This window comes from Stereum hirsutum (genome assembly GCF_000264905.1).
Source record: "Stereum hirsutum FP-91666 SS1 unplaced genomic scaffold STEHIscaffold_5, whole genome shotgun sequence".
Lineage (NCBI taxonomy): Eukaryota > Fungi > Basidiomycota > Agaricomycetes > Russulales > Stereaceae > Stereum > Stereum hirsutum.
Genome location: NW_006763135.1, coordinates 2,301,174 through 2,324,267, shown reverse-complemented (window position 1 = coordinate 2,324,267; position 23,094 = coordinate 2,301,174). Strand labels below are relative to the sequence as shown.

The following is a 23,094-nucleotide window of genomic DNA, read 5'->3' as shown; positions in this document are numbered from 1 at the left end:
AGAGAAAAGCAAGAGAAAAGGGATAAAGCAAGTCGTCTTGTGGCTCTCACCGAGTCGACGTGTGGCGTGGTCGCGACGCGTCGGACGCGTCGTCCACGTGGAACGGAAGCATTCGACGTTTATTGCTTTTGATCCCGACGACTCTTGTCAGAATTGCCAATTTCCCCATGTTCTGTACATCTGCCGAATCGAACCAACCGAGTCCGAATGTCAGTTGAAGACACCGGCTGCTCGACATACGATCTGCTCGAAATGGCTCTGTGCTCCGAACTCGCCATGATGAACCCACGCAGAACCACCGCTGAGAGAACTGTGGTTCCAGGCTCGTCATCGTGTCATCAGACAACGCTGATTTTGTTCGCCGCCTCGTGGTGTTTGGCAGGCTCTCTGTGATGAAGCGCTCACAGCATTAATATTAGTATAAGATCGTCGGCGCGCTCTTCGACCCCCCAGTCTCCCTCTCCTTCTCTCTTCTACTTTCACTCTTGGGTAGTATTGGATAACTTGCTCCTAAAAATGGTGGCCGTGAATCCTCTGTTCTCAGGCCCGGGCCTCTGGTCCTCGAAAAAGTTGCAGGCCACCGTCATTAACGATATATGGCCCGATGTACTCTTCTTCACTCTCATTGCCACCAGTGAGTGCTCCTGTATACCATTGCTGTCTCGTAACTCATACGATAGATGCTAAAAACGACAATGGCAGTGGTATGTTGCGTGTCGACCTTCACGTCGCACTCCCTCTCGATTTCGAATCAGCTGCTGTCTGTGCTTGGAACAGTGCTTGGTCTGGTGATCTCGTTCCGCACAACATCAGCTTATGAGAGGTGCATTTCTGTCTGCAGGCTTATGGGTTTTTCATAGACTGACGTTGCAGTACTGAAGATACCAAGATGGCAGAAAGTCGTGGACCACACTCCACTTAGCCTCGCGAAATCTTGGGCACATGGTATGTGTTTCACGCTTATTCCGGTCTCTCAGACTCCTGATTCTTTGACTGGCTGAAAGATCTGGAATCACATCCCGTTTGAGCGCCTAGAAGATGGCGAGAAGCCTCCGGATGGCGGCGCCGCACCAAAGCCCAAGACCTCTGTGTTAGCAGGTGTAATTGAGAAGAAAACGATGGTTAATCTTGTTCAGGCATTCTCTGTTGCGACTAAAGTAAGCTTCTCAATAGACGTCCCGGGGGTGGACATGAGAACTGACAACTGTTTCATACAGCACATGTTGCGCGGCGAGCCTGGAGTTTATTACGAGGACTTATACCCGCTGATCTGCTTCCTTCCTCGGTACTCGATACACCCTCCTCTGACGCATGGAGACGACGATAGTGAGTATCTCTCACAATCCTCAGCCAGATGCTATTTTTTCACCTCGGTACTAGTGCTTCCCCTCTGGAGAGCATCCGAAATGGTCGCAGACTCTGACGCACCGCCGCCTACGCCGGTGACCCACGTACAAGACGCGGAAATGCAAGCGCAGCGCACAACTTCTGCTCCGACAGGGAACGGGCATAGCACTTCTGAAAATCGCCGTAAATCCTGGATAAACTCACTAAACTCTCGTAACAAGAGCAAGAACACGGATGATTTCGATCCCGAGAAAGTTCTCCCAACTGTTCAGTGCGAGCGACCACTTCGACCCGCTCGTAATCCACCGGAAGCAAGTGCGTACGACTATCTCCCCATTCTCCGCATCTTCAAGCCTTTGATCAGCTTGGTGGTCCGGGGAAAGATGTCGTCGATGAGCGAGGGTGGGAAGAGGACTTTGTCGGGGAAGAAGAAGTATGTGGCGGTTGAGTCAAACGTTCCGCTCGAGATCTCGCTGTTTTTGTCCAGCTACTTTGCATGGTTGCTCAAGAATGGATTCCTGACCCCGGTAAATTAATTTCACGATCACATTCCTAATGACTGAACTGAACTTGTGCTATATCGTCATTAGGTTGCGGCGACGGCTATTAACAACGGACTCACGTCGTTGCAAGAAACAGTCATGAACCTTGAAAGGATCAGGAACACTCCCCTTCCTTTCGCATATCAAGCGCATCTTCGTATGACTCTCTGGTAGGTCTCTCACATCAAGAAGCGCTACCATCCGACGATTGATTCGTATTCTGTATCCTAGGTTATATCTTTTCTTCCTACCTGTAAGCATCACACCAACCGTCCACGTTGCTCGATACAATGCGTTGAATTGGCCTCCCTAGTTCGAGTTGTTCAGCTCGTTCAAATGGCTGACTATTCCGTGAGCTTCTTCTGTTCAAATTGACGAAACATTCATTGACTCACGCCATGTCTTCTCCTCAGTGCCACCGCATTTGCCTCGTTCCTATTCCTAGGCTTCTTAGAAATCGGACAAGAGATGTGGGTTGTTCAAATATTTATGCATCACAGCGAAAGTCGTTACTGATTTTTGAACATAGCGAGAACCCCTTCAACTACGACTTGAACGATCTCGGTGCGTAGACACGTAGAGCTCATAGCGTTCGTAGCGGTACTGACGAACCTCGCCACAGACCTCGATGGCTTCTGCCTCTCCATACAACGCGAACTCGCCGAGATTACCGCTGTAAGCACTATTTCTTCATGTGTCTTCTTCTCCATTCGCAAACCTAAATATGAATCTTTTACACAGCACACCTCACCAGTCCCTCAGACCTTCATCTTCAGCGAATGGAACCAGCCCTTCGCACCCGCCGACCGTCGTTCCGCTCAACAGATCATGTTGGACGTCGACCACGCCTATCACGGAGCCGAGACGGGGATGCACAGTATACGCCGGACGTTGCTCAAGTCCTGGAGAGATGTTGATAGGGAGACGAGGCATCATTATTGGCATGCTACACAAAATTGAGCAACGCTCGAGATAGGCCGTGCAGGACACGCTCGCAATTTTTTTTTTTTTGGGTACAGATTTGAGGGGTCGCCTACAGGCTGTTTGATGATTTATTCTTGTTCGTGTCTCTGCAATGTACCATATACGCATGGGTTTCAATCTGGTACCTGGCGGTATGGTGGCCAGAGTGCTCAATTTCGATGACGTCTGAATCGCCGAAAATGCTGAACCGTCCAGCGTGAGTCATTGACGTTCGTAAAACAAAAACAGTACTAGGATGGAAAGACAAAGGATGTGGTAAGAATCGAGACACAACAAAGATGCTAATAGATTAGTGTTCGGTAGATATAGTTTGGAAATATAGTTCGTTTGAAGATATAGTTCGTCTGGATTGAGTTGGAAGTAAACGAAGGAATGAAGGAGACAAGTCAGTGCAGCATGAGCAGACCGTGATGAGTGAGCAATATAGGATCGTACAAAAAGGTCCATGCGAGATCGTGGCACAAACGTAGATACAGGGAAATTGAACCCCTGGTACATCAACACGCAAAAAGATGGCGCGCATAAATATCACGTACGGAGCAAGAGGAGAACAGAAGAACGCGTGTAAATATATAATGTAATGAGATGGGGGATGCAAATCAAGTCCAGCAGGCGAACCAAAAAGGAAGAAACAGAACCAAAAAGGAGAGATACTTGTATGATGTTCTAGACGGACAGGTCAATTAGGGCCTCCATGAAGGTCCCCGAGGTGTGGTTCTAACAGAACGCAGTGCGGACGGTGGCCGCGTTGAAGGTGTAACTGGCCGCATCGTAGGGTGTACAGTCTCCCCATCGGCGCGTCGCATGAATTGAAGAGGAGTCAGAGGGGAGCCTGGCGAAGATGTGGTCTTCATCGATTGAGGGCTTTTCCCACTCGGTGTTGAGAGAGCGAACGACGGAAGTAGTGGTGGCGTCCCGTGAGGCTCTGGCGTCTGTGGAGCTCGCGGTGGGCCAGGAATAATCTCCGGGGCCTCCATAAGAGTTGCCGAGCTGATCCATTTCTCCTCTCGTGAGCCTAGTTTTGGCGAAGTGTGCTCGATAGGGAGAAGTCTAAACATGTCGGCAAAATGCGTCTTGATGAATCTGAGTCGCAGTCAATATCGGTCTACAGTCTAACAAGCCAACGAAATATACGAACTTTGAAAGTTCCATCCACCCGCCTCCCACTCTAACCATAACCGTATGAGAGCGTAAGATCCGACAAAAGCACAGCTTAGGGTCGTCGCCACCGATCCAATACTTCCCGCTCTGGTCCTTCCAACCCTCTTGGACGACCTCAATATTGATCTCTACAGGAAGGGCATTGACAACGTCCCCTACGGCGACATCGAGCTTGTTCTTCGGGTTCGCGACATATTTCTTCTTTGGCTTCGGAATTTTTGATGGCGGCGAGTTACGATGCTGCGACGAAACGGATAGTCGAGGGCCACGGGGCAATGTGGATGACTGCTGAGAGAACGACAAACGGGACGGGCGTCCACCAAATGACCGCGTAATTGAAGAGATCTCCGAAAAGGTAGGAGAACCGGCACGGTTGCTGTTGCCAGACTGAAGACGTGGTCGCGAGGTCGATGGGAAGAGCTGCTTTGGTTTTGCTGGACGCAAGGTTGGAGCAGACGCATCCGATGCGGTTAAACTAGTCGTCCGTTGACGAGAAGAGAATGTGGATTGGGTCAGTCTCGAAGTTATCCCCGCAACATTTGGACCAGACACTGAGCGCGATGACGCCACAGATGCTCTGCTGGTAGACCTCGGGGGTGGTCTATCCTCGCGATTGGAGACAATCCTCCTTGAGGTGGCAGGTGGCGGTTTCAAGTATCCTCCTCGTCCTCGTGAAGGGCCGCCAGGGCCGCCGACGGACAGCGTGGAGAAGTGACTAGTCTTCTTGCGAGGATCAGGTCTTGAACTGTCAACTGACGCACGACTGGCTCTCCCGGATCTGGAGCTAGAGCTGATAGCACTGCCAGGTCTCGACTTCCTCTCTTGGATCAAGTCTGACGCCATGTACTCCAGTTCGTTCCATGTTTGAAGAATGCGCGCCTGCTCTGATGTGGCCCGTGAATCGTCTGCGACCACGGCATGGCGAGCATCCACGTCGGCGACAAGTCCGTGCGTGTAGGAAAGCCGGGCAGTCAATTGTTCTTCTGGTGGCAGAGAAGTCGTGGTAATGTGACCCGAGAGCGTCACGCCAGGAGGACTCGGGTAACTGTCAACGTGTTCCAGGAGGTCGCTCAAAGCAGCATCACATTCTTGAACAGCCTGAGCCATCTGTGCGAGGTCTCCCAATCGCTGGACTAGTTGCTTAGATGCCTGAACTTCCATCCGCAGAGAGAGTAACTCTACGTCGACCGATGGTGCGGCGGCGACGGCGGGTAGGGCATCGGCTTCTTCAACAAGAGATAAAAACTCGGTGGACACCGTATCGCTCTGTTCTCGAGATGGAAGAGACGGAGTAGATGCCGACGGACGGGCGAGAGTATGCAGGCTCATTGTGCGAAGTCGTTGGCGAAGATCCTGAATATGCGCTTGGAGGTCAAGGTCTTCTTGGCTCAGAGCGTCGTCAGATGTGGCCGGTGCGACACGCAGACCAAAGACGTCTGAGAAGCAGACTTGATCGTCAGCTGTGCTCTTACGATGCCATCATGAGCCGTACCTTCCGCGTCGTCCTTAACATCATCCATGGACCTCCGAGATCGCTCCGCTTCCAGTTCTGCCTCGACAGCCTGCCTCCTAGCCATCTCTTCCTCCGATTTCCGGGCATGGTCTTGGTCTTGCGCTTGAAGACGAGCAATCTCTGTTTGAAGCCGTTCTCGCTCTTGCCTCGCCTCTTCCTCAGCTCTCGCCCGTTCCTCAGCTAGTCGTTGCAGTTCCTCCGCTTCAAGACGTCTCTCTTCAGCACGTTGTGCCTCCATCCGCACATGCTCTTCTTCTTGGAGTAGCCTCTGAGCTTCCTTCTGTCTCTCTTCAGCCTCCACACGCTCCTTCTCCAACCGTGCTTGCTCCTCCGCAATCAGACGTTCCTGTTCCAACCTATCCTTCTCCTCCGCCTCCAGCCTTTCGCGCTCCAACCTTGCCTGCTCTTCAGCCAATTGCCTCTCCCTCTCAGCCTGCAACCGCTCTTCCTCCGCTAATCGTTCCCTCGCGAGCCTTTGCGCCTCCGCAATGTCAGACTTCCGAGAATCCACCTCTTGCAACCACTTCTCGAATTTAGACTCCACGTCCTTGAGGTCTCGAGAGCGCGCCTGGAACAGGTTACGGCCCAATGGACTCTCGCAGCGAGTCGCAGCGGCGTCCATATCGACAATCAGCTCACGAATAGGACCGAACGACTGGGATAGCTCGGAGCGGCGTTCGTCAGAGAAGTGCTTGATCTTGTCCGCCACCGATAGAAGCTGTGATAGATCTTCAGCGGGGTTCGAAGCAGGCAATCTGGCAGAAGGGTCATGGAGTGCAGTAAGGTCAGTTGAAGCGAGATCGATAGCCTTGTTCAAAGCCTCCACGCTGGAATCGACGAGCTTCGCCATCCGGGCCACACGAAGATATTCGGCCTTCCGTTGTAGCGTCGAGACGCCACTCATGAGACTGAGAGCGTAAGCGTTCGAGTCGTGGCGAACAGACTCGTCCAGTGCGGCAAGGTCGAATGGAATCTCGAGAGGTGGAACCGTCTTCAGACTATCCATTGAGAGTTCTCCAGCCAACGAGAAACGACGTTTGACAGGGAGCGATCGGCCTTGAAGAGTGTGCGGTGAGGCCACGAAGGACACTTTGTGGCTCAATCCGTCGACGAAGGATTGGACTTCAGCTTCGAGCTCGTGCGCATCCCGTGTCAGGTCCTCATCCTCGGAAACGTCTGAAGCTGCCATGGACGCGTCGGCAGCCAGTACGGATTGCGCCATCGACTCGAAACGACCTTCCACATCGGCAAATCTTCTCTGGAAACCGTGAGCAGCATCCTGAATTTCGGTCATTGCAGATGCCTGTTGCTGGACACGATCGGAGAGGTAGACCATTTGCTTGATTTGGTCCATGAAAGCAGTCAACCCCTCGAACCGCTCAGCCATGTAGACTCGTACAGCAGGATCGAGCGATGGAGGAAGTCCTGAGACGCGGGGAAGAACCTCCTGGTTAAGCCTGACGCTGAGGCTGTCTAGTCGTTCCAACGACTGGCTGGAAGTAACCGACGAAGAGAGTAGCGGAGAGGAGGGGCTCTCAGGAGTAAGGGGGACTCCATTGGATACCGACTGTTGTCGCCATCGTTTATGCTCCATCGCGTCGCCTATCTCGCCTCGAACAGCCTCTACTTCTTGTAAAATCGTCCTGGCCAGTGCCCACGTTTTGCGCATGTCGCGGAGGAGGTTGACTTGGGTCTCGATATCGTTGCGAGCGTCATGAGCTTGTGTCTTGAGCGAGGCCAACTTGTCGATTGCCGCCAGCGCATCTTGTTTGAAAGCAGGATCTGTAGGAAATTGATCCGTGACGAGTAGTGCGGCACGAGCGTTCGGTAGTAGACTTTCTGCCTCCTGATTGGCATTTTCGAGCTCGCGTAAGAGATTCGGCAAGAGGGCGAGGAAGGACGAATGTCGAGTCGGGTCGAGGCATTGAGGAGTAGTCAGATTCGGTGGGGAGCCATCACCTTCACCTCCGGCAGCACCAGTCATGAAACGTTCGATGATGGAGTCATATTTCGTCGAGAGTTCCTTCGCCGTGGCACACAATGTTTCGACGCGTTTAACGGCCTCGAAGCGTGTGTGATACTCTCGAGCACTCTTCTCCGCCTGTCTTCCGGCATCCATGGCAGTACCGAGCTCTGAAGATAGCAACTGCGCCATTTCCTTGTTTGCGGCCGCCTGCTCAGTGAAAAGACTGTGGGTGGGTCTAGGAAGGGTGCTGGTGGAGGACAAAGGATTCCCTCTAGAGAGCAATCGTTTGGTGATGGCACTTGCTCGAGACGTAAAAGCCGCATCCTGGCGAGCCGCCGGGTGGCCCAGTTTTGCGGACTCAATCTCCTCTTGCAGTGCCTGGGCAGCGGCAGAATCTTTCGTTGTCTCGACGTAGAATTCATCAGCCCTACGAACGCCGTCAGCATTACCGGACTACGACTGGACGGATGTGATAAGATGCACTTTCTCCATTGCGTGACTACGCTCATAACAAACTTCCCGATGTTCTCCATCTCGTTGATCCCTTGGTCCTCCAAACTATCCTGTTCGTCCAGTATCTCATCCGGCACCGGCTTCCGACTTCTGTCAATCAGTTTGTCCAACGCTTTTCCAGCGACGGTGATTCTGCTGTGACGAAGAGACGAGATTCGTGTCGAGAACAAAGCCGCGTCCCGTGAAAGGGACTCCGCAAGTTTAAACCGGACGGTACGCGAGAATCCTGAGGGATACGATGCCGAAGTATCGGAGGCCATGGAGGCGGCAGAGTCACGACGAAAAGGCAAGGGATGGTCGACGGCCACGACTGTGTCGTAGACGGAAGGTGACCATCTGGCCCGAGTAGCAAGAAATGTCTGAAGGTCGGCGAGTATGGATCGTCGCTCTTTCCAAGCTGCGGCGCGCTGTTCCTCCCAAGTAAGTCTAACACCAAGTAGGTCCAGGTTCTCCGACCTGTCGCGGAGCAGATGTACGAGTTTGTCGAATTCATATATGGTCGTCAACGTCAGCTCGATGAGGTCAGTGTCTTCCGGGGATAAGTTGCGCTTAGCAACGGCTGTGTACCAGCGTGAGTCATTGCTTGAGCTGGAGGAAACTAGGGCAACGGACCTTTCGTAAACTTCTTGAATTTCTTGAGCTCTCCAGAGTCAAAGACTTCTGTCTCCTTTTCGATCTTGTCATGTTCGACGAGCCACTGCTGAAGTTCTGCGCGACTGGGCAGTCCTGGTGCCACCTCCTCGGACGACCGGATGGAATCAATGCCTGTGAATAGTTCTATCGGTGGCATGCTGCTGAGAACCTACACAAATAACCAAGTTATTTACCAGGTGCTTGATGGAGTACAAATAGACGTACCTTGATTTTCTCAACAATCCACTCCTTCCGCTCACTAAAAGCTTGCAACTCCAGCACCTCATTTGAGTCTAGCGCCTGTTCTTCTCCATCAACTGACGATGGACCATCTGGGGATCTTTTCGAAGCAAAAATCGATTCGAGAGAGCTATAGTCCTTGCTGCCGAGCGTACCAGCCGACTCGATGCTTGTAGACGAAACCGAAGGCGTGGGTAGGTCGTCCTGCGCGGACATTTCGAGGTGTTAGCGGTCCAGAGTAAAAGTATAGCGCCCAGTGGAATCAAAGACAGAACAATGGCATGCCTGGGTGTGAAAAAAAGCAACGTGCTGGGGCAACGAGGCTGAAGGAGTGTGTGGAATTGCGGAAGGCGTGTAGTGAGGAGCATTCCTGCACGTACGCGCGCTTTCTCGTCGTAACTTAGGGCTGACTAAGCCCGGGGCCATCTCACCGCAGCCCTCGAGCGCTTTCAGGGATGGGCTGGACAATAGTGGATCGATATATAGGGTATTGACCTGTCCCACACGCTACACATCTATACGCTTCCGATAAATATTCAGAAATGCACGGAGGCCGTTTATTATTGTCATATTCTTGAGTACATTCCAAGTGAGTGGGGGAAGTTGTGCAAACGAAACCGTTACAATGGCTGATGAAAGCTTCTTCGCGGAGGATATAGTGCCTTCTCATCATTATTTGTCGACATCCTTACTGTCAAACAAGACAGTCCATCGCCACGATAGTTTAGTCAAAGATGATGAAGGGGCAGGCAAGTTGGGAGGCAAAATAGTGTGGCGACGCGTACGCCACCGAGCCCCTGTCCCGATCATTGTGGTTTCGTTGAACTTGCTAGTGGGCCTATACAATTTGAAAGCGTGATATCAGAGAGCCATCAGAATGGAAGATGTATATTTCAAACCTTTGGTCCAGGATCCTTGATCACCTCCTCCAGCTGAAGAGCGACTCGCCTCAACCGCTCAATACCTCTCCCATCCTGCTTCCTCGGAGACGTATATCCCTGCTGGATCTCCACCTCCTGCATGAACGCCGCAATATCAGCGAGTGAGGGACCAAGCTCCCGTAGATGTGCGAGCTGTGACCTGCGACAAACCGATTGGAGCTAGAGTGATGAGGGATCATGATACGGAAGTGGATCGCTGTGGCACCCACTGCGTGAAACTCGTAGACTCCATAATCTCCTGTAGCCGTCGTTGATATTCCTTCTCGTCTGCTAAACGAGACAACTGTAGCCTGTGTGTATCTCTTCGGGTAGCCTCCAGCTTCTGTCGGGCTTCCTCAAGCATCTCCTTCATTCGCAAGTGCTCCTCTTTCTTCACCGACAATTCTACAAGTGTACCCTTCAGCTCCCTCTGAAGAACATTTGTCGCGGCCCTGATCTCGTCAGTCTTGCGATGTAAGCTTAGAAGCTGCCTGCGTAAGGTTATGAACGGAAGTAGTGTGACAGGGAGAGCGAGAGCAGTGAACACAGCTAGACGTGCCCCTACTGAGAGGGTCGCTGTCTCGTAGGAAGGCCCCGGCGGACTGACAGCTTGCGGCAAAGGCGGTGGGGGAAGCGCCTTGCTCGCAGATATTCCGTCGTCGCGAGCGTCCATGGTCATAGAAAGATCAAGATGAGATTATGCTGTAGTCTGAGTTCACTGCAAGACTTGCCCGCACAGCTGACGCAGCAAGAACCACACGGCCGGCCGATCGGAGTTCAAGTAATTTCCCAAGTGCCACCTGCAGTCACTGGCGCCACAAAAGCGTGATAATTTGCTCGCTATGGAGAGCAATTCGAAAAAGCTACAGCGTAATATGCAAGAAGTAGATGAAGAGCCTGAGATCTAAGGGGTAGTACAATATAGACGGAGCACACATTAGTATACGTACATCGGCGTGATAGGGGCATGGACGAAGGCAGCAAAGCAATAAATGTGGCAGAAGCTCGTAAGAATAAGGTAGGGATATCATAAGCAAAACAACATGCAACGAAGTCGTGGAATGGTTTGTGAGAAGCGGGTTTACCACTCAATCCTGAACAGAGGCCTGAAAAGACGACGAAAGAAACCTTTTTTCTTCTTCTTCGGCGCTGACTCTGCTGAGATACTGCGAGTGGTCCGTTGTGGAGAAGGCCTACAGAGGTGAAAAGACTGTGAGTGTCCCACCGAGAGAGTATAGGGCGAAAACACGTACCATTCATCCACTGTCACCGGATAGTCTTTCTTCAGAGCAGCCTTCGCCAACTCAACGTCGCGAGCACGCAATACACGCAGGTTGGCGGGAACCTCGACCTTTTCTCTCCATATCGCGACGCTATTCCCGGTTTTCGAAGGAAGGAGAACGAAGAGGAGGGTATGCTCCGCCGGGTCGTAATAACCGACGAACTCTTGCAGCATCCGGTCCCGAGTCTCTACAATGTGGTCCCAACTGAGCCAGTCGACAGCAGGCTCCGTACTTTCAGGAGCATACGACGCATTGACAAAGAAGGCGCCCCGTTCTCGTGAGCGTAGAAACCGGTCGAGCTTGTGATTGAAGTCAAATTGAGAAGAATGAATAGCAAACTATGGTACGAATCACTTACACCGTATGCACCAAGTTGCTCAGAGACCTGGGGATCCCTGATCCACTGAATCACGGCTTTGACATTCGGGTCTTTGTCAGATGGGAACCACCACTTGATCCTGTCTCTTGCCTTCCTGTGACGACCAAATAGTGCTCTAGATAAAGGTTTCAGACCTTCTCCGTCCAGGTCCGGAGGATCCTTGTGCGTGCCACTGTGTTTCCGTTCCCGTTTCTCGATCTGTGCCGCTACAGGGTCCACAGAAGTAAGAAAATCAGGTGAGTGGTGAGCTGCATAAGCCATAGTCCGCGATGGCATGGTCGCCGACTTCTTTGGTGGAGGTGCATGGACTAGACTGTTCACGCGTCGATGACGCCCAGGATCATCCAACAGCTCACTTTGATGCTCTCCGCCGCTCCAGTCGCCCCAATTATCACCGACACCTTCGACTTTCTCCCATTCCTCGCTCTCGTCATAATCATTCCACTCATCAGCCCTCTTCCCGTAATCGTCCTGACCCCCACCTCCCCACGGGCCATCCTGCGCCGTAGCCCATGCACCGTGCGCTTCCTGTTGATCCCATCTTCCTTGCCCTTCCGGTTTGCCCCAGCCACCTTGTACCTCCTCCCCCCAGCCGCTTTGCGGTTGCTGCCTCCCCCCACCGTGACTCTGTTTCTCTCTCCGACGCCCCTTCTGCGGCTGAGCATAGTCATCGTTACCCCACTGATCACCGGTCTGTTGCCCCTGGCCCCATGGACCCTGGTCTTGAGACCCCCATGGATCATCCTGCTGCTGTCCCCAACCGGCATCTTGATATTGTGTAGTAGTCGTCGTCGCCTTCTTGTTTCGCTTGCTCTGTTTTCGCTGAGGTTGAACCTGCGGAGGTAGCTGTTGTTCGAGAACGGACTTGAGGAGGGCGCTTCTGGCGTGATCTGACATGTCTGAGCGATGGGGTATCAATGTAGGTCCATCTGCAAAGGCGACGCGGGGCTGACTGGTCTGATATGCTGCAGTGGCCGCAGTGGCCGCAGCCGAAGGTTTATACCCCCTGCCAGTGACCTCTGCTCCCCAACTCTGCCATCCTGGTATATTAGCTTGAGTCGTGCGAGGAGGCGCGGCAGCCTGAAAAGTTTGATGAGCGGGGGCTGGAGTTGGACCTTTCATACCGGCTTCGTGACCCCAAGCTGCCCATGCCTTGGCACCGTGTTGAGCTTGAAGGGGTACTTGTGCGGGGGAGTTGGGAGCGGTGGCGAAGTAGCCGACAGGAGGAATGGGCGAAGGACCGGCCGAAGTAGGCCCCCATTGTGAGTTCATATGCCTAGGACTGGTCCCCCAAGCTTCGTGTGCAGCAGGATTTGTGGCTCCTTCATCGAGCCAACCTCCAGGTGCTGTGGTCATAGGCCATGCATCTGACGCGACGGCGTCCTCGTTAGCATATCCCCCGCCTCCGCCTGCTCCCCAAGTAGGGTCTTCATTGATTGTACCTGTCGATGAGACACTATGAGAGGTCGCGGATATGAACCGAAGAACAACGATGCACGGACTCAGCTGCCTTCCATAGTCGTCCTCCTCATCCTCTTCGATCATTCGCGTTATCTGCACCGGTGCTTGCACCGGCGCTGGTGGAGGCGCTGGTCCGGGAGCTTTTTGCTTTCCTTTCTTCGTACTCTTAGCCATTGGAGTAGTAGTGTATAAAGACAGCTTGACGACGCGTGAGGGTAAATGTGGGGATAGTGATCACAGCAGATACCAGACCGAAAAATGCAATAAGAAAGGAAAGCAAGACCACAGGCCAAAGAGACGCCACTAGAAGTAAAATCGGCGAGCAAGAACAGACACGGCCACCTCTCCGCTGTTTGGTCGGCCAAGCGACCGTGGGGGGATGGCCGTGTTTGGGATGCGCACACCACTGACGCTCCCAAAGTCGTCGAGCATGATCAAAACAAAGTTGCACACCAACACGGCGGCGTTGAAGATCCGTGGGAATATTTGATTGTTCGATCACGTTGTGGCTGGTTGTAGCACCCACTTTTGACCCACTTGAACGTAGACAGTCGAGGCTACGTATGAAAGACAATCCGACCGCCAGCAGTCCTCAAATCAGGTAATAAATATGGATAATTACACGAAGTAAATATATAACAACGATTGGACCAGGGCTTTAGAACTTGTGAAGTGATTCAGAAGGCGTATGGTCGGGGTGCTGTGGGGTCAATGTCGGGTTGGCAGCCTATTTCATGAGTACACAATAGGGAGGTTGAAGACATCAATGCCTCATATATTTGTCGCAATAGTGTTGGAGTAATGGAGGGCAATAATCACGGTCGTTAGAGTCGGGCCACAGTGGCACCACTAGGAAAGGTCGGAAGAATAAACACGCTCAAACAACGCGTCTATGCAGGGGTAATCATTAACTCGAGCCGCTGTCAACGTCCAACTTCATCCAAAGCATTGCGTATCCCACAATATAAACATGGTCTGTCGCTCACCGCCTCCTATATTTTGGCAATGACTAACTGATGTCGGCGTCCTGTGTACTGTGTTTGATTGTTGTGTAGAGTGGCGATCTGGACTCCATTACGCTGGGCCAGCTCAAGGCCATGGTCGGTTCTGCCCCTAGACCAAAGGCATGTTGTACCCCCTGTTCCTTCAGGCATTGTGTGCTATACGCATACTTACTATCTTGACTGATCTTCTCTCACCGAAATGCCTTTGTTTTGGTTCTCATGACTTTCCTAATTTCGTCGTATATTTGGGGCCATGTCGACGTTCGAACACAACTTCCACGGACAGCAATCCTACTACGACTTTCGCTACGACGACGAAGACACAGTTCTCAACGAAATAGAAGAGTTCTACTCATTTGTCGAGACGCCACAGATTGATGAGAACTGGAAGGCCTGGCAAAGTGGTTCCTTCACGGGCGGTGGGTGGTCTACACTTTGCACCAGTGGGCACATACTGACAATGATCTCTTGGGTGTGCTGTTGGGTGGAATACTCGGATTCCATGTCTGGTGTGGGCGTTGTATCTTATTGGGTGCGTGGCATTCAGAATGGATCAAGGCCCCTGCGAGCAAGAAGAAGGCACATGTCCTGATGTTGTTGGAGGGTCTGGAACATAAGACTGTCGAGATCAGGTTCGTCAATGCGAGGAGGCTGTTTTATCTGTTACAAGGTGTGCTCTTTCCCCCTGTTCCCCTCTTCTCGCCGTACAATATAGGATCGGCGGGGCAATGTGTTGATCAAAATTGGAAATGTTATAGGGAGCTTCGCCGAGACGACATCTCCAGAACATCAACTTCATTGGATATTCGAGAATTGTAAGATCGTACGCTCTGCTAATGGACTAGGCCTTATTATGGAAGCTATGAGGAATGCGAGTCAGAAGTATGAGTTCCTGACGTGCGTCTAGGTCCATTTCTTTCTCAAGCGAACGGCCGTGACCGATTTACTGCCCTTCTATTAGCACTATGGGCGACTCTGAGGCAGCACGAATCAGTCTTTCTCCAGAAGAGAAGGAGGTTTTTGTGGAGGAGCTTATAACTGAGATTTCAGTGTACCTTGGTATGCTGTATCACTTGATCGAGGCATTGAAGGGGTATGAAGATTTTGCGGATGAACTCAGTATGTGGCTCCTTCATGGTCATCGTTTTGTGTCTCGTCATGGGCTCTGAATCGAGTATTGTGCTCCTAGTGAGTCTTGATCCTCCGCTTCCGGTTTACTTCTATACCCTCGTTTCTGCAATCCGAGAAAGAGGTACGAAGGGCTATCCGACTAAGAAGGTAAGCTCAATTTCTACTGAAATGTATTGACACAACGATCGTGCTCTGCTCACATATTAGATAGCTTCTCCTTGTCCTCTGGAAATCGATACTTTGCTGCTTGGGTGGCGTTCGTGACCTAGGACGAGTGAAACGCCTAGCCCGCGAACTCTCCGGCTTACCTCCCATCCCCGACGAAGGTATATAGCAACACTATTTCTAACTCACATCCCAGATCTGACGTTAGCAATCATTACAGCCGTCGCCATCAAATCATCTCCTCTTGACATCGAAACCTTTCACCAAGAGATCTCCATCAAATATCCAACGTTCTCCAACCCGGCACCTGCACCTACGCTTCCACCTCTATCCGTCAACTCCAACCCGACCTCTGGATTTAGTTCCCCATCATCAACATCCGTGACTTCCTCCTTCTCAAACATACACGCTCCGCGACCCATCACTCCCGTCCCAACAAACAAACTCGCCGAAGCCTACACGCCCATCCCCGTCCGTCATCATTATCACCACGATGATCCAGACCCATCCTCTATGTCTGGCGGCATCTCCCTGTCTCACTTCCAACAGATGCAACTTCAGCAGCAACAGCAACAACAGCAATCCAACGGCGGTGGTTTCAGGGGACTCCCACAGCCTGGGACTCCCGCACCCAGTCCCCCACCGCCACCATCCCCGAAACCGAAGAAGCAGCAGTATCAGACGGATCCGACGAGACCCTTCTTGTTCCCTTTCTCGAGGAAGAGGGTGAGGGGAAGGGATATACCGCTAGTGCCGTTTGCGATCGAGGAGGCTGATAGGCTTTATAATAGACATATGTATGTCAGTACTTCGTTGTGGCAGATTTGGAAGACTAGGGAGGAATGTATCACGGCGGAGAGTGGGTTGGATCATCTGAGGTCTGATGGGGAGAATCAGACTCAGGAACAAGCACAGACACAGGCGAGTGCTAGAAAGAGTGTTCAGGTGCGTTTGTGGTACATGTTTGTTCGGTTTGGAGCCGCGGTTTTCGAACGAGTTTACGCTGAGCGGATTATGGTGCATATAGATTGACGACGATCTCAATGCAGAGGTAGACGCACTTCCGGATGTCAGTCTTTTAGATGCGAAAATTGCAGAGGCGGATGCTGCGATGAAGGCAGCGGAGACAGGAAACGAGAAGAGACTGGCCAAGCAACGAAAAGAGGATCTGACGCGGCTGAAGCGGGTCGAACAAATCTATGTATGTGTCACCGCCCCCTCAGTTTGTCGTGTATGCGAATAGCTTACTCGCACTTGGTTATCTACAGAGTGCAATCCTACCCATCTTGAGTAACTGGACCCTCGTCGCACTCAAGCTCCTTTTGGCAATTGTTACGGCCGCCTCGCCCAACCCACCACCGTCCGCTGGTGCAGGTGGTTTCCCGCCTGGCGTACCTTCTCGTATGTGTTCTGCGTTGTTCGTGTTGTAGTGTCTGTATGCTCACATCGAAACCCAATCGTAGCTCAAGAACAGCCGAATTCAATGCATCCACCCAGTATGGAAGACCTTGACGTAGCACGACACCGGGAAATCATCACCAAAGCGGTTTCTGCCATGCTTCTGTTGACCTTGAAGTGGCTCAAAGTGTCTCGTGAGCACAACTTATTCTTTGATTCAGAACAGCGGACCTAATTCATGGTAAACAGATGTCATGAAGTTTCACTACCTGGGACAGCAGCTGCTCGATAGCAACTGTTTATTGCTAGTCATGAAGATGTTCGGTATGCAGGATATGTCGATGGTCGTGGTGTCGAAAGTCGATATTCCTGAACTTGAGTACGTCGTCTTGTGCTCTACCATTACTTGCCACTGACAAACAGAATTCATTCAAACAGCTTCTTCCGATATTGCCTCGTCAATTTCTCCAAGAACCCTCAAGCTGCCCGCGTGGAGGAGAATATGATTCAACCACGACGAACCATCACTCGGTCAAGGACCCTACCGAACGGTATGAAGACCGAAGAGGAAATCGATATGTTGACGGACTTCTCATGGCGCAATTTCTTCTCGTCCATCAATTTCGTGAAAATATTGCAGAAGTTGTCCAAGCATCGGGCACATAGGATCAGGATGCTGGTTCAATACAAGAGCACAGCGGTCTTGAAGAGGATGTTAAAGGTCCAGCACCCGATGCTGCAGCTGCAGATCTTGAAGCTCATCAAGAGCCAAGTTCCATTTAGTGGTCGGAAGTGGCGGCAGAGTGAGCTCTTCAATTGTCATGTTCGTATGAGGGACCACTGACGCTGCTTTCGCAGCGAATATGCAGGTCATTACGTCCATATACTTGCAATGTCGGCCTGATCTACGAGACGAATGGTTAACGGGGAGCGAGGCAGACGATGTCCCTGAAGGCCAGGTTCGCTGATATTTCCATCAAAAATCTGTGGCACCTGAATAATATTCTGATAACAGGCTCAAGAACAAGCTCTCCGCCAGCTAACCAAATTCTGTAAGTCATCTCTTTCGTGCGCGATCTGGCTAGAGACTCAACGCACAGGAGAGCAGACAACAGCAGTCGCTACGGTCAACAAGTAGCACAGATACAAAGCCACGCTCATCGCCGCTCCGCCAGCATGTCCCATAACATGGACGGCCTTCACCCCGGTCCCGAAGTCTCGGGCCTCCTCCGTCCAGTCGGCACCCCCAACATCGTCGAAGCCGACGTCTTCCCCCCTGTCCGCGCCCAAGCCCCGGACCCGCACATATTCCTCCCTTACATCACAGAGGACATCGCGTTCGAGGAGGAATACGAGGAATATCTTTCTGACCTTGGTTGGTCAGACTCGGAGTCGCACTCTGGAGAAGGAGGTGCGCACGGGACGTCGGCGTGGCACAGGCTTCCTGAGTTTGCGTCGGAGATCGCGGATGGAATTAGTGATAGTGAGAGTATCGTTTCTATTGGGGACTTGGGTGATGAGGGTGAAATCCGTGAGTCGAGCCGGAGTGAGCGAGATGAACCAGACGAGAATAGGAATAACTGGGAGGTAAGCCATATCTCGTCATTTCGTTGGCTACACAGTGCTGATTCCTTTCTTCGTCCCGTAGCATATGAGCCCTAAGACCATGGCCGTTCTTACCAAGTCCCCCGCAGGAAGGGGCGCCCGTCGTGCATCTTCCGGAGAGCGTTTACGCCCTGTTATACCGTTCGGTCTGGATGAGGTCAATCTTGGTGAGGACTTTGAAGACGTAGAGGACGATGGCGAGGAGGATTTGGGGCCGATGCCTAGAGACGAGTCTGGACCATTTGGGTCAGGAGGTGGGATTGACGAGGTTGAGTATGCGTACAGGTGAGTATCGTCTTCCTTAACCACACCGCCGGTATGATTGGCTGACACTTGATTAAAGGGTATGAGGGCTAGCGTACATGCATATGATGGACTTGGACTATCGAGGAGGGTTTCTTGTATGCATTTATAATTTCGTCGAGAGGAATAAATGATGCGTTATGTACGATACATCAAGTCTTCGCTACATTCAAAGACATCCTGCAACATCGTCGGCTTGAAGGTTTGAGGCCACTCAAAACTGCGAACAAATTCGTAGCCCGAACTCTCTCGATGGTCACACAGACTGAAAGGCAGGAATATCAACAATACACCTCTATTATTTGCTTCTCTGTACATTGACATCACAGGTAACTTCTCTCCGCATACAACAACGACGACAGATCCTCGAGCGTCTCACAGGAATACAAAGGCCTAACTTCGCATCTATTTCCAGACAACGATGAAGGGGACCTGTATGCAAAGACAGTCAGGATCGACATACGATAAGAGGAATAACTCAGTAAATCTTACCTCGACGTCTTCACCCTCCTCGTCGGAGACCATGACCTCCACGATGAAGTGCTTCACGTGCGGTGGAACGGGTTTCTTGCTAACATGCTCGACAAGTTTGCTGAACTTCATCGGGAGACGTTCCTCGCTCTATTCATAGTCATCAGCATCACGTCTCGATCATGACAAGTAAAAGGTCCATGCAATCGTACCTTCTTCTTCCCAATGAACGAGCTCCACAACATACTGACCCCCTGACTGACCATCGTAATATCCAACTTGTGTTCCTTCGCAAACCAATCCTTAATCTCCTTCAACGTCGGATCGCCCCTAAACGTGAACCTATCCCAAAGCGTCCACTCCGTATCCACATACTTCTGCTTCTTCGCCGCGATCGGCTCCGAGAAGCCAAAGAACGGCAACGCGAGATTGACGAACCCGTTCTTGTAGTCCTCGAGCTTGTTCTTGCCGTCGATGACCTTGTACAGCTCGAGACAGACGAGGCCAACGACGAGCGACGTCGTCGTGGCGATCGCGGGGATGATCTTGCCCGCGATCTGCTTCGTCGTGTGACGGTCGGCGGGGTTGATGCCGTAGTTCATCGCGCGGAGGTTGGAGGCGGCGGTGATGAAGTCGATATGGTGGTTCGTGTCGTCGTCCTTCTCGAAGTCGACCGGGTTCAGACGATACCCGGCGAGGGAAGAGGGAGGAGGGAGTTGGTCCGCAAGGTCAACGGGGTCGTTACCGTCTTCAGATCCAGATATGAGCAAACCTGGCATCATATGAGAAGAAAGGCAGAGCTACGTACCAGCGCCACTGTTGTCCACGGGCTCTGCGTCGTTGATCTGCACCTTGACGCCACTCCTGGGTGTGAACTCAGGAACGAGGACAGAGTCGGCGACCTTCTTGAACACGGCCGGGTCCGTCTCACCACGGAGGCCGTAGTTGAAGGCATGCAGGTTAGCGGCGGCGATGATGTATGAAAGGTGCGTGGGCTAGCGATATCAAATGATGATTGTCAAAACGATATACTACGAATCTCTAATAATCTGAATGCTCACATCGCTCGAGTCGAAGATGAGAGGGTCAGGAGCACGCTTAGGTCCGCTCCAGAACGGCTGGCCGGTACTCGTGGTAGCATCCTTCGGCAAACTGTACAGAAGCTGACGAATGCTATTGTTGTACTTGTCCTCGAATTGGAGACGCGCCCAAACGACACACTCCTCGAAGGTGATCGGCTTGTTCGTCACAAGGAAGGAGAGAATCTGCTCTGTCTGCTCTTTCTGCTGGCCAGAGTACCTGAGAGTGTTGTCAAGGAAGTTGGGCTCGGAGAGGTACTGGTTGACGGATTGAGCGGGCTTGACGAAGAGATTGTCGAACTCTTGACGACTCCACTATAAAGAGGAAAAGTTGTCCGTCAGTGCGCTTCCAGCAGGGACTGGAACAATCTAAACACGTACCTCGATGGTGTGAGCAATGGCATTCGGGAAGTTCTTGACGGTGCATGATGGTGTCTCCTTTTCTGGAGGATCTTGAGAGGATGCATACGACTCCGTGAGATGGGGGATGATGACCTGGGTGTTACCCTTCGTCCCGAGCGTTCCAGACTCGAGCAAAGGTTTTTCGAAGAACACACAGCGCTGATCCATGTAAAGACCTATCCACCAAGATGAGTCCCTGGGACTAAGCAAGAGGACCAGAATGAACACTCACGGGCCTTGATGTTGTCCAGGGCATTGGTCACGCCGTCGATACCACCGAAGAATTCACCATCGTAAACATCTATGGCAATATGTAAGCACAAACATACTCAGCGGCGTATTGAGTAAAACTCACTTTCAGTATCAGGACCGACAGGCTCCTGCTTGCTCAGAATATGACCCTCGAGAGCAGGGTTCATACCCGACACCGCAGCAGCAGCAACCTCAGCCTTAAACTTGCCCAGATCCTTCGAGCGGAACAAGAACTGACGGTTCAAGTTACTCTTCTCGATCGTGTCCAAGTCCGTAACATGGATGATGCCTTCCGCTCCGGAGCCCAAACCCATCATACTCCAGTTCTTCAACATCTCACAACCGATAGCACCAGCGCCGACAAGGAACTGTCTGTGATTCTCGATCTTCCGCTGGAACGTCTTCCCAAACACGGCGATCTGGGCATCGTAGCGGGATTGCAGGGGTTGACAGTCAGCTTCTGTGGGTACATCGGCGGGCATGGACTCCAGTGAGTCAAAGTACATGTGCTGGATCATCGGGTGGAATTTGGCGGAGCAAGCCTTCAGGACTTCTTGTGCGACGAAGCCACCGAAGACTGCGATAATGGGGGAAATGTTGCCGACCGCCTGGTACGAAAGTTCTGTCAAGATCTTCTCGTCGGCGTCAGCATCGAGGGCTTTAGCAAGATCGACGACAGCCTTGGCATCTTCGGCATTTCTTGGGCGAGGAAGACGCTGGTGCTGAGCGAAGAACTGCCAGATGGCCTGGAAACCAACATGGAGAGTCGCTGGGCGGTCGAACTTGGCGAAGTCGGTCACGAAGTACTCTGGAGACTTCAGAGACTCGCGCAGGGATTTCTGAGAAAGGAATATTGAGCGTCATACCGGTGAATTTAAAGTATGGACGGAAATGGACTTACGAATTCAAGGATCTTAGGCATCTTCACCTGAGTGAAGATCCCGCCAGTCTTATAGTCGCCAAGGCCGGAGGTGTCGCCGATAGCGAAGGTGTAAGGACCCTTGACGGTGACCTTACGGGGTTCACAGCCGTTCAACTCCTCCATACCCTTCACTTCTGTGAACGTAACAAAGTCTCCGTCCTCCAGTCCGTGCCGAGTCTCGTCCAAGCAAGTGACAACACCTTCGTTGTCCTTTGATATACTTATCAGAGCATGAATCTCAGTTTAAAAACGCTATCCCGACATACCTTATCGACAGAGACGATCATCCCGGTGAGCGGCTGTTCACCAGTAGGGTCGACGCAAGTGAACTTGGGGCCAAAGTCGTTGAATGCAGAACTAACGGGCATGCCTCATAAGCGATAAACGATACGCTCGTCGATAATAAAACACATACCCAAAAAGGCCACGAGTCTCAGCAGCGATGAAGTGAACGCCATTTTGGTGAGTCCAGTCGTTGATCTCGAGCTGCTTCTCCAACGGTGCATTAACGAGCACGACGACCTAATGAAACACACACACGCAGATATACAGACTTAAGCTCATATGCCACGATGATGAGTAATAAGGTAATGAAGATATATACACACCTGGAACCCTTTGACCAGGTCCGTCGTTATTGGCTGACCCGCGACGCCGCCGAGATCCCTAACGGGCACATACGCGTTCAACTCGCCAAGACGAGGAAGAGTCACTGCAGCGCGCGGCTTCCCGACATCCTCCTCTCTTAAGAAAAACTGGAGTAATCCCAATTAACGCTAAATAATCCATAACACATATCACACGGAATACGGGCTTACTTGGGTACTGAGGTCCTGAATGCGCACGGGTTCGGGGTCAAAGATGGTAACGGACTTGACACCAGCAAGAACGATGTTCTTAGCTGAGACCAGATAGGTGGATTGAGTATAGCACGCTGAATATATGCATGGTGGTGCGCACCGATTTCGACGCCCAAGCCCTCCAGGCCGACGATCAGGACGTTAGAAGCAGCCATCCGCTTCATAGCTACAATCCTCGTCAAATCTCAATATTGTCAAACTATCCAGGAGTTCTTACCCGCATGTCCCAGGACATAACTAGCAAAAACGTAGTGACATATTAGACTAAAGCACCAGACGGACGCGTCGGGATCACTTACAGCTGACGCGAGTAAAGGCCCTCATCGATGGTAGCTTCGTCGATATCCATGGGGGCAGAGGAGGCAGCCATGGTGGTCGTTAATGTCAGTTTTGTTGTCGTAAAGTCTGAGAGCGAAAGATAGAGACGAGAGTGAGGAGGAAGGTGAGGATTTGTGGTAGAGGCGGAGGCAGTGGTTTACTGGAAAGCTGCAGCTTCGCGCGCGCGCTCTCAAAAGGACGCGCTGGTGACGCAATCTATATCTGGCTCGGGCTTTGTCAGC

General features: G+C 51.9%; 6 protein-coding genes across 6 annotated transcripts; 2 read left to right on the top strand and 4 right to left on the bottom strand.

Moving 5' to 3' along the window:
* Nucleotides 1-516: 516 nt before the first annotated feature.
* Nucleotides 517-2,849, top strand: STEHIDRAFT_55452 (UPF0187-domain-containing protein; the record flags this gene model as incomplete). The annotated part of the gene is made up of 13 exons (XM_007302333.1): nt 517-634; nt 703-823; nt 882-945; nt 1,005-1,157; nt 1,218-1,326; nt 1,501-1,874; nt 1,938-2,059; nt 2,121-2,142; nt 2,203-2,240; nt 2,303-2,359; nt 2,419-2,453; nt 2,512-2,564; nt 2,631-2,849. 13 exons carry the CDS (start codon nt 517-519, stop codon nt 2,847-2,849), a joined length of 1,485 nt encoding a protein of 494 aa, XP_007302395.1.
* Nucleotides 2,850-3,046: 197 nt separating this feature from the next.
* STEHIDRAFT_77559 (uncharacterized protein) lies at nt 3,047-9,193 on the bottom strand. The gene is made up of 6 exons (XM_007302418.1): nt 8,885-9,193; nt 8,639-8,828; nt 7,997-8,585; nt 5,527-7,940; nt 4,012-5,470; nt 3,047-3,956 (listed from the first exon to the last, which is right to left on the bottom strand). Exons 1-6 carry the CDS (start codon nt 9,113-9,115, stop codon nt 3,557-3,559), a joined length of 5,283 nt encoding a protein of 1,760 aa, XP_007302480.1. The 5' UTR covers nt 9,116-9,193; the 3' UTR covers nt 3,047-3,556.
* Nucleotides 9,194-9,436: 243 nt separating this feature from the next.
* STEHIDRAFT_120660 (uncharacterized protein) lies at nt 9,437-10,522 on the bottom strand. Its single transcript, XM_007303019.1, has 3 exons — nt 10,050-10,522; nt 9,799-9,979; nt 9,437-9,737 (listed from the first exon to the last, which is right to left on the bottom strand). The coding sequence occupies exons 1-3, from the start codon at nt 10,490-10,492 to the stop codon at nt 9,729-9,731; spliced, it is 633 nt and encodes a 210-aa protein (XP_007303081.1). The 5' UTR covers nt 10,493-10,522; the 3' UTR covers nt 9,437-9,728.
* Nucleotides 10,523-10,630: 108 nt separating this feature from the next.
* On the bottom strand, nt 10,631-13,342 carry STEHIDRAFT_167775 (uncharacterized protein). The gene is made up of 4 exons (XM_007303018.1): nt 12,984-13,342; nt 11,461-12,923; nt 11,073-11,401; nt 10,631-11,012 (listed from the first exon to the last, which is right to left on the bottom strand). Exons 1-4 carry the CDS (start codon nt 13,114-13,116, stop codon nt 10,901-10,903), a joined length of 2,037 nt encoding a protein of 678 aa, XP_007303080.1. The 5' UTR covers nt 13,117-13,342; the 3' UTR covers nt 10,631-10,900.
* Nucleotides 13,343-14,009: 667 nt separating this feature from the next.
* STEHIDRAFT_54200 (uncharacterized protein) lies at nt 14,010-18,534 on the top strand (the record flags this gene model as incomplete). The annotated part of the gene is made up of 17 exons (XM_007302253.1): nt 14,010-14,042; nt 14,233-14,365; nt 14,494-14,616; nt 14,705-14,843; nt 14,908-15,065; nt 15,136-15,224; nt 15,289-15,403; nt 15,463-16,181; nt 16,294-16,443; nt 16,511-16,643; nt 16,706-16,834; nt 16,890-17,019; nt 17,079-17,443; nt 17,499-17,599; nt 17,656-17,692; nt 17,749-18,227; nt 18,289-18,534. Coding segments are annotated over 17 exons (3,279 nt in total), but the record flags the coding sequence as incomplete, so codon positions are not given.
* Nucleotides 18,535-18,823: 289 nt separating this feature from the next.
* On the bottom strand, nt 18,824-22,996 carry STEHIDRAFT_77555 (ubiquitin activating enzyme). Its single transcript, XM_007302417.1, has 16 exons — nt 22,834-22,996; nt 22,752-22,771; nt 22,635-22,700; nt 22,493-22,575; nt 22,283-22,429; nt 22,090-22,196; nt 21,941-22,031; nt 21,654-21,884; nt 20,856-21,591; nt 20,733-20,801; nt 20,480-20,676; nt 20,081-20,413; nt 19,828-20,014; nt 19,232-19,767; nt 19,041-19,169; nt 18,824-18,980 (listed from the first exon to the last, which is right to left on the bottom strand). The coding sequence occupies exons 1-16, from the start codon at nt 22,902-22,904 to the stop codon at nt 18,954-18,956; spliced, it is 3,030 nt and encodes a 1,009-aa protein (XP_007302479.1). The 5' UTR covers nt 22,905-22,996; the 3' UTR covers nt 18,824-18,953.
* Nucleotides 22,997-23,094: the final 98 nt, after the last annotated feature.

Coding starts and splice junctions, on each gene's coding strand:
- STEHIDRAFT_77555 (XM_007302417.1), bottom strand. CDS start 22,904: ATGGCTGCCTCCTCTGCCCCCATGGATATCGACGAAGCTACCATCGAT. Junction 22,197..22,282: donor ACCTGGTCAAAGGGTTCCAG/GTGTGTATATAT, acceptor GTGTTTCATTAG/GTCGTCGTGCTCGTTAATGC. Junction 20,015..20,080: donor TCATCTTCGACTCGAGCGAT/GTGAGCATTCAG, acceptor TGATATCGCTAG/CCCACGCACCTTTCATACAT.
- STEHIDRAFT_77559 (XM_007302418.1), bottom strand. CDS start 9,115: ATGTCCGCGCAGGACGACCTACCCACGCCTTCGGTTTCGTCTACAAGC. Junction 5,471..5,526: donor TGTTAAGGACGACGCGGAAG/GTACGGCTCATG, acceptor TCTGCTTCTCAG/ACGTCTTTGGTCTGCGTGTC. Junction 3,957..4,011: donor GGGTGGATGGAACTTTCAAA/GTTCGTATATTT, acceptor ACTGCGACTCAG/ATTCATCAAGACGCATTTTG.
- STEHIDRAFT_120660 (XM_007303019.1), bottom strand. CDS start 10,492: ATGGACGCTCGCGACGACGGAATATCTGCGAGCAAGGCGCTTCCCCCA. Junction 9,980..10,049: donor GAGTCTACGAGTTTCACGCA/GTGGGTGCCACA, acceptor GGTTTGTCGCAG/GTCACAGCTCGCACATCTAC.
- STEHIDRAFT_167775 (XM_007303018.1), bottom strand. CDS start 13,116: ATGGCTAAGAGTACGAAGAAAGGAAAGCAAAAAGCTCCCGGACCAGCG. Junction 12,924..12,983: donor CGACTATGGAAGGCAGCTGA/GTCCGTGCATCG, acceptor TCTCATCGACAG/GTACAATCAATGAAGACCCT. Junction 11,013..11,072: donor CCGGTGACAGTGGATGAATG/GTACGTGTTTTC, acceptor TCACCTCTGTAG/GCCTTCTCCACAACGGACCA.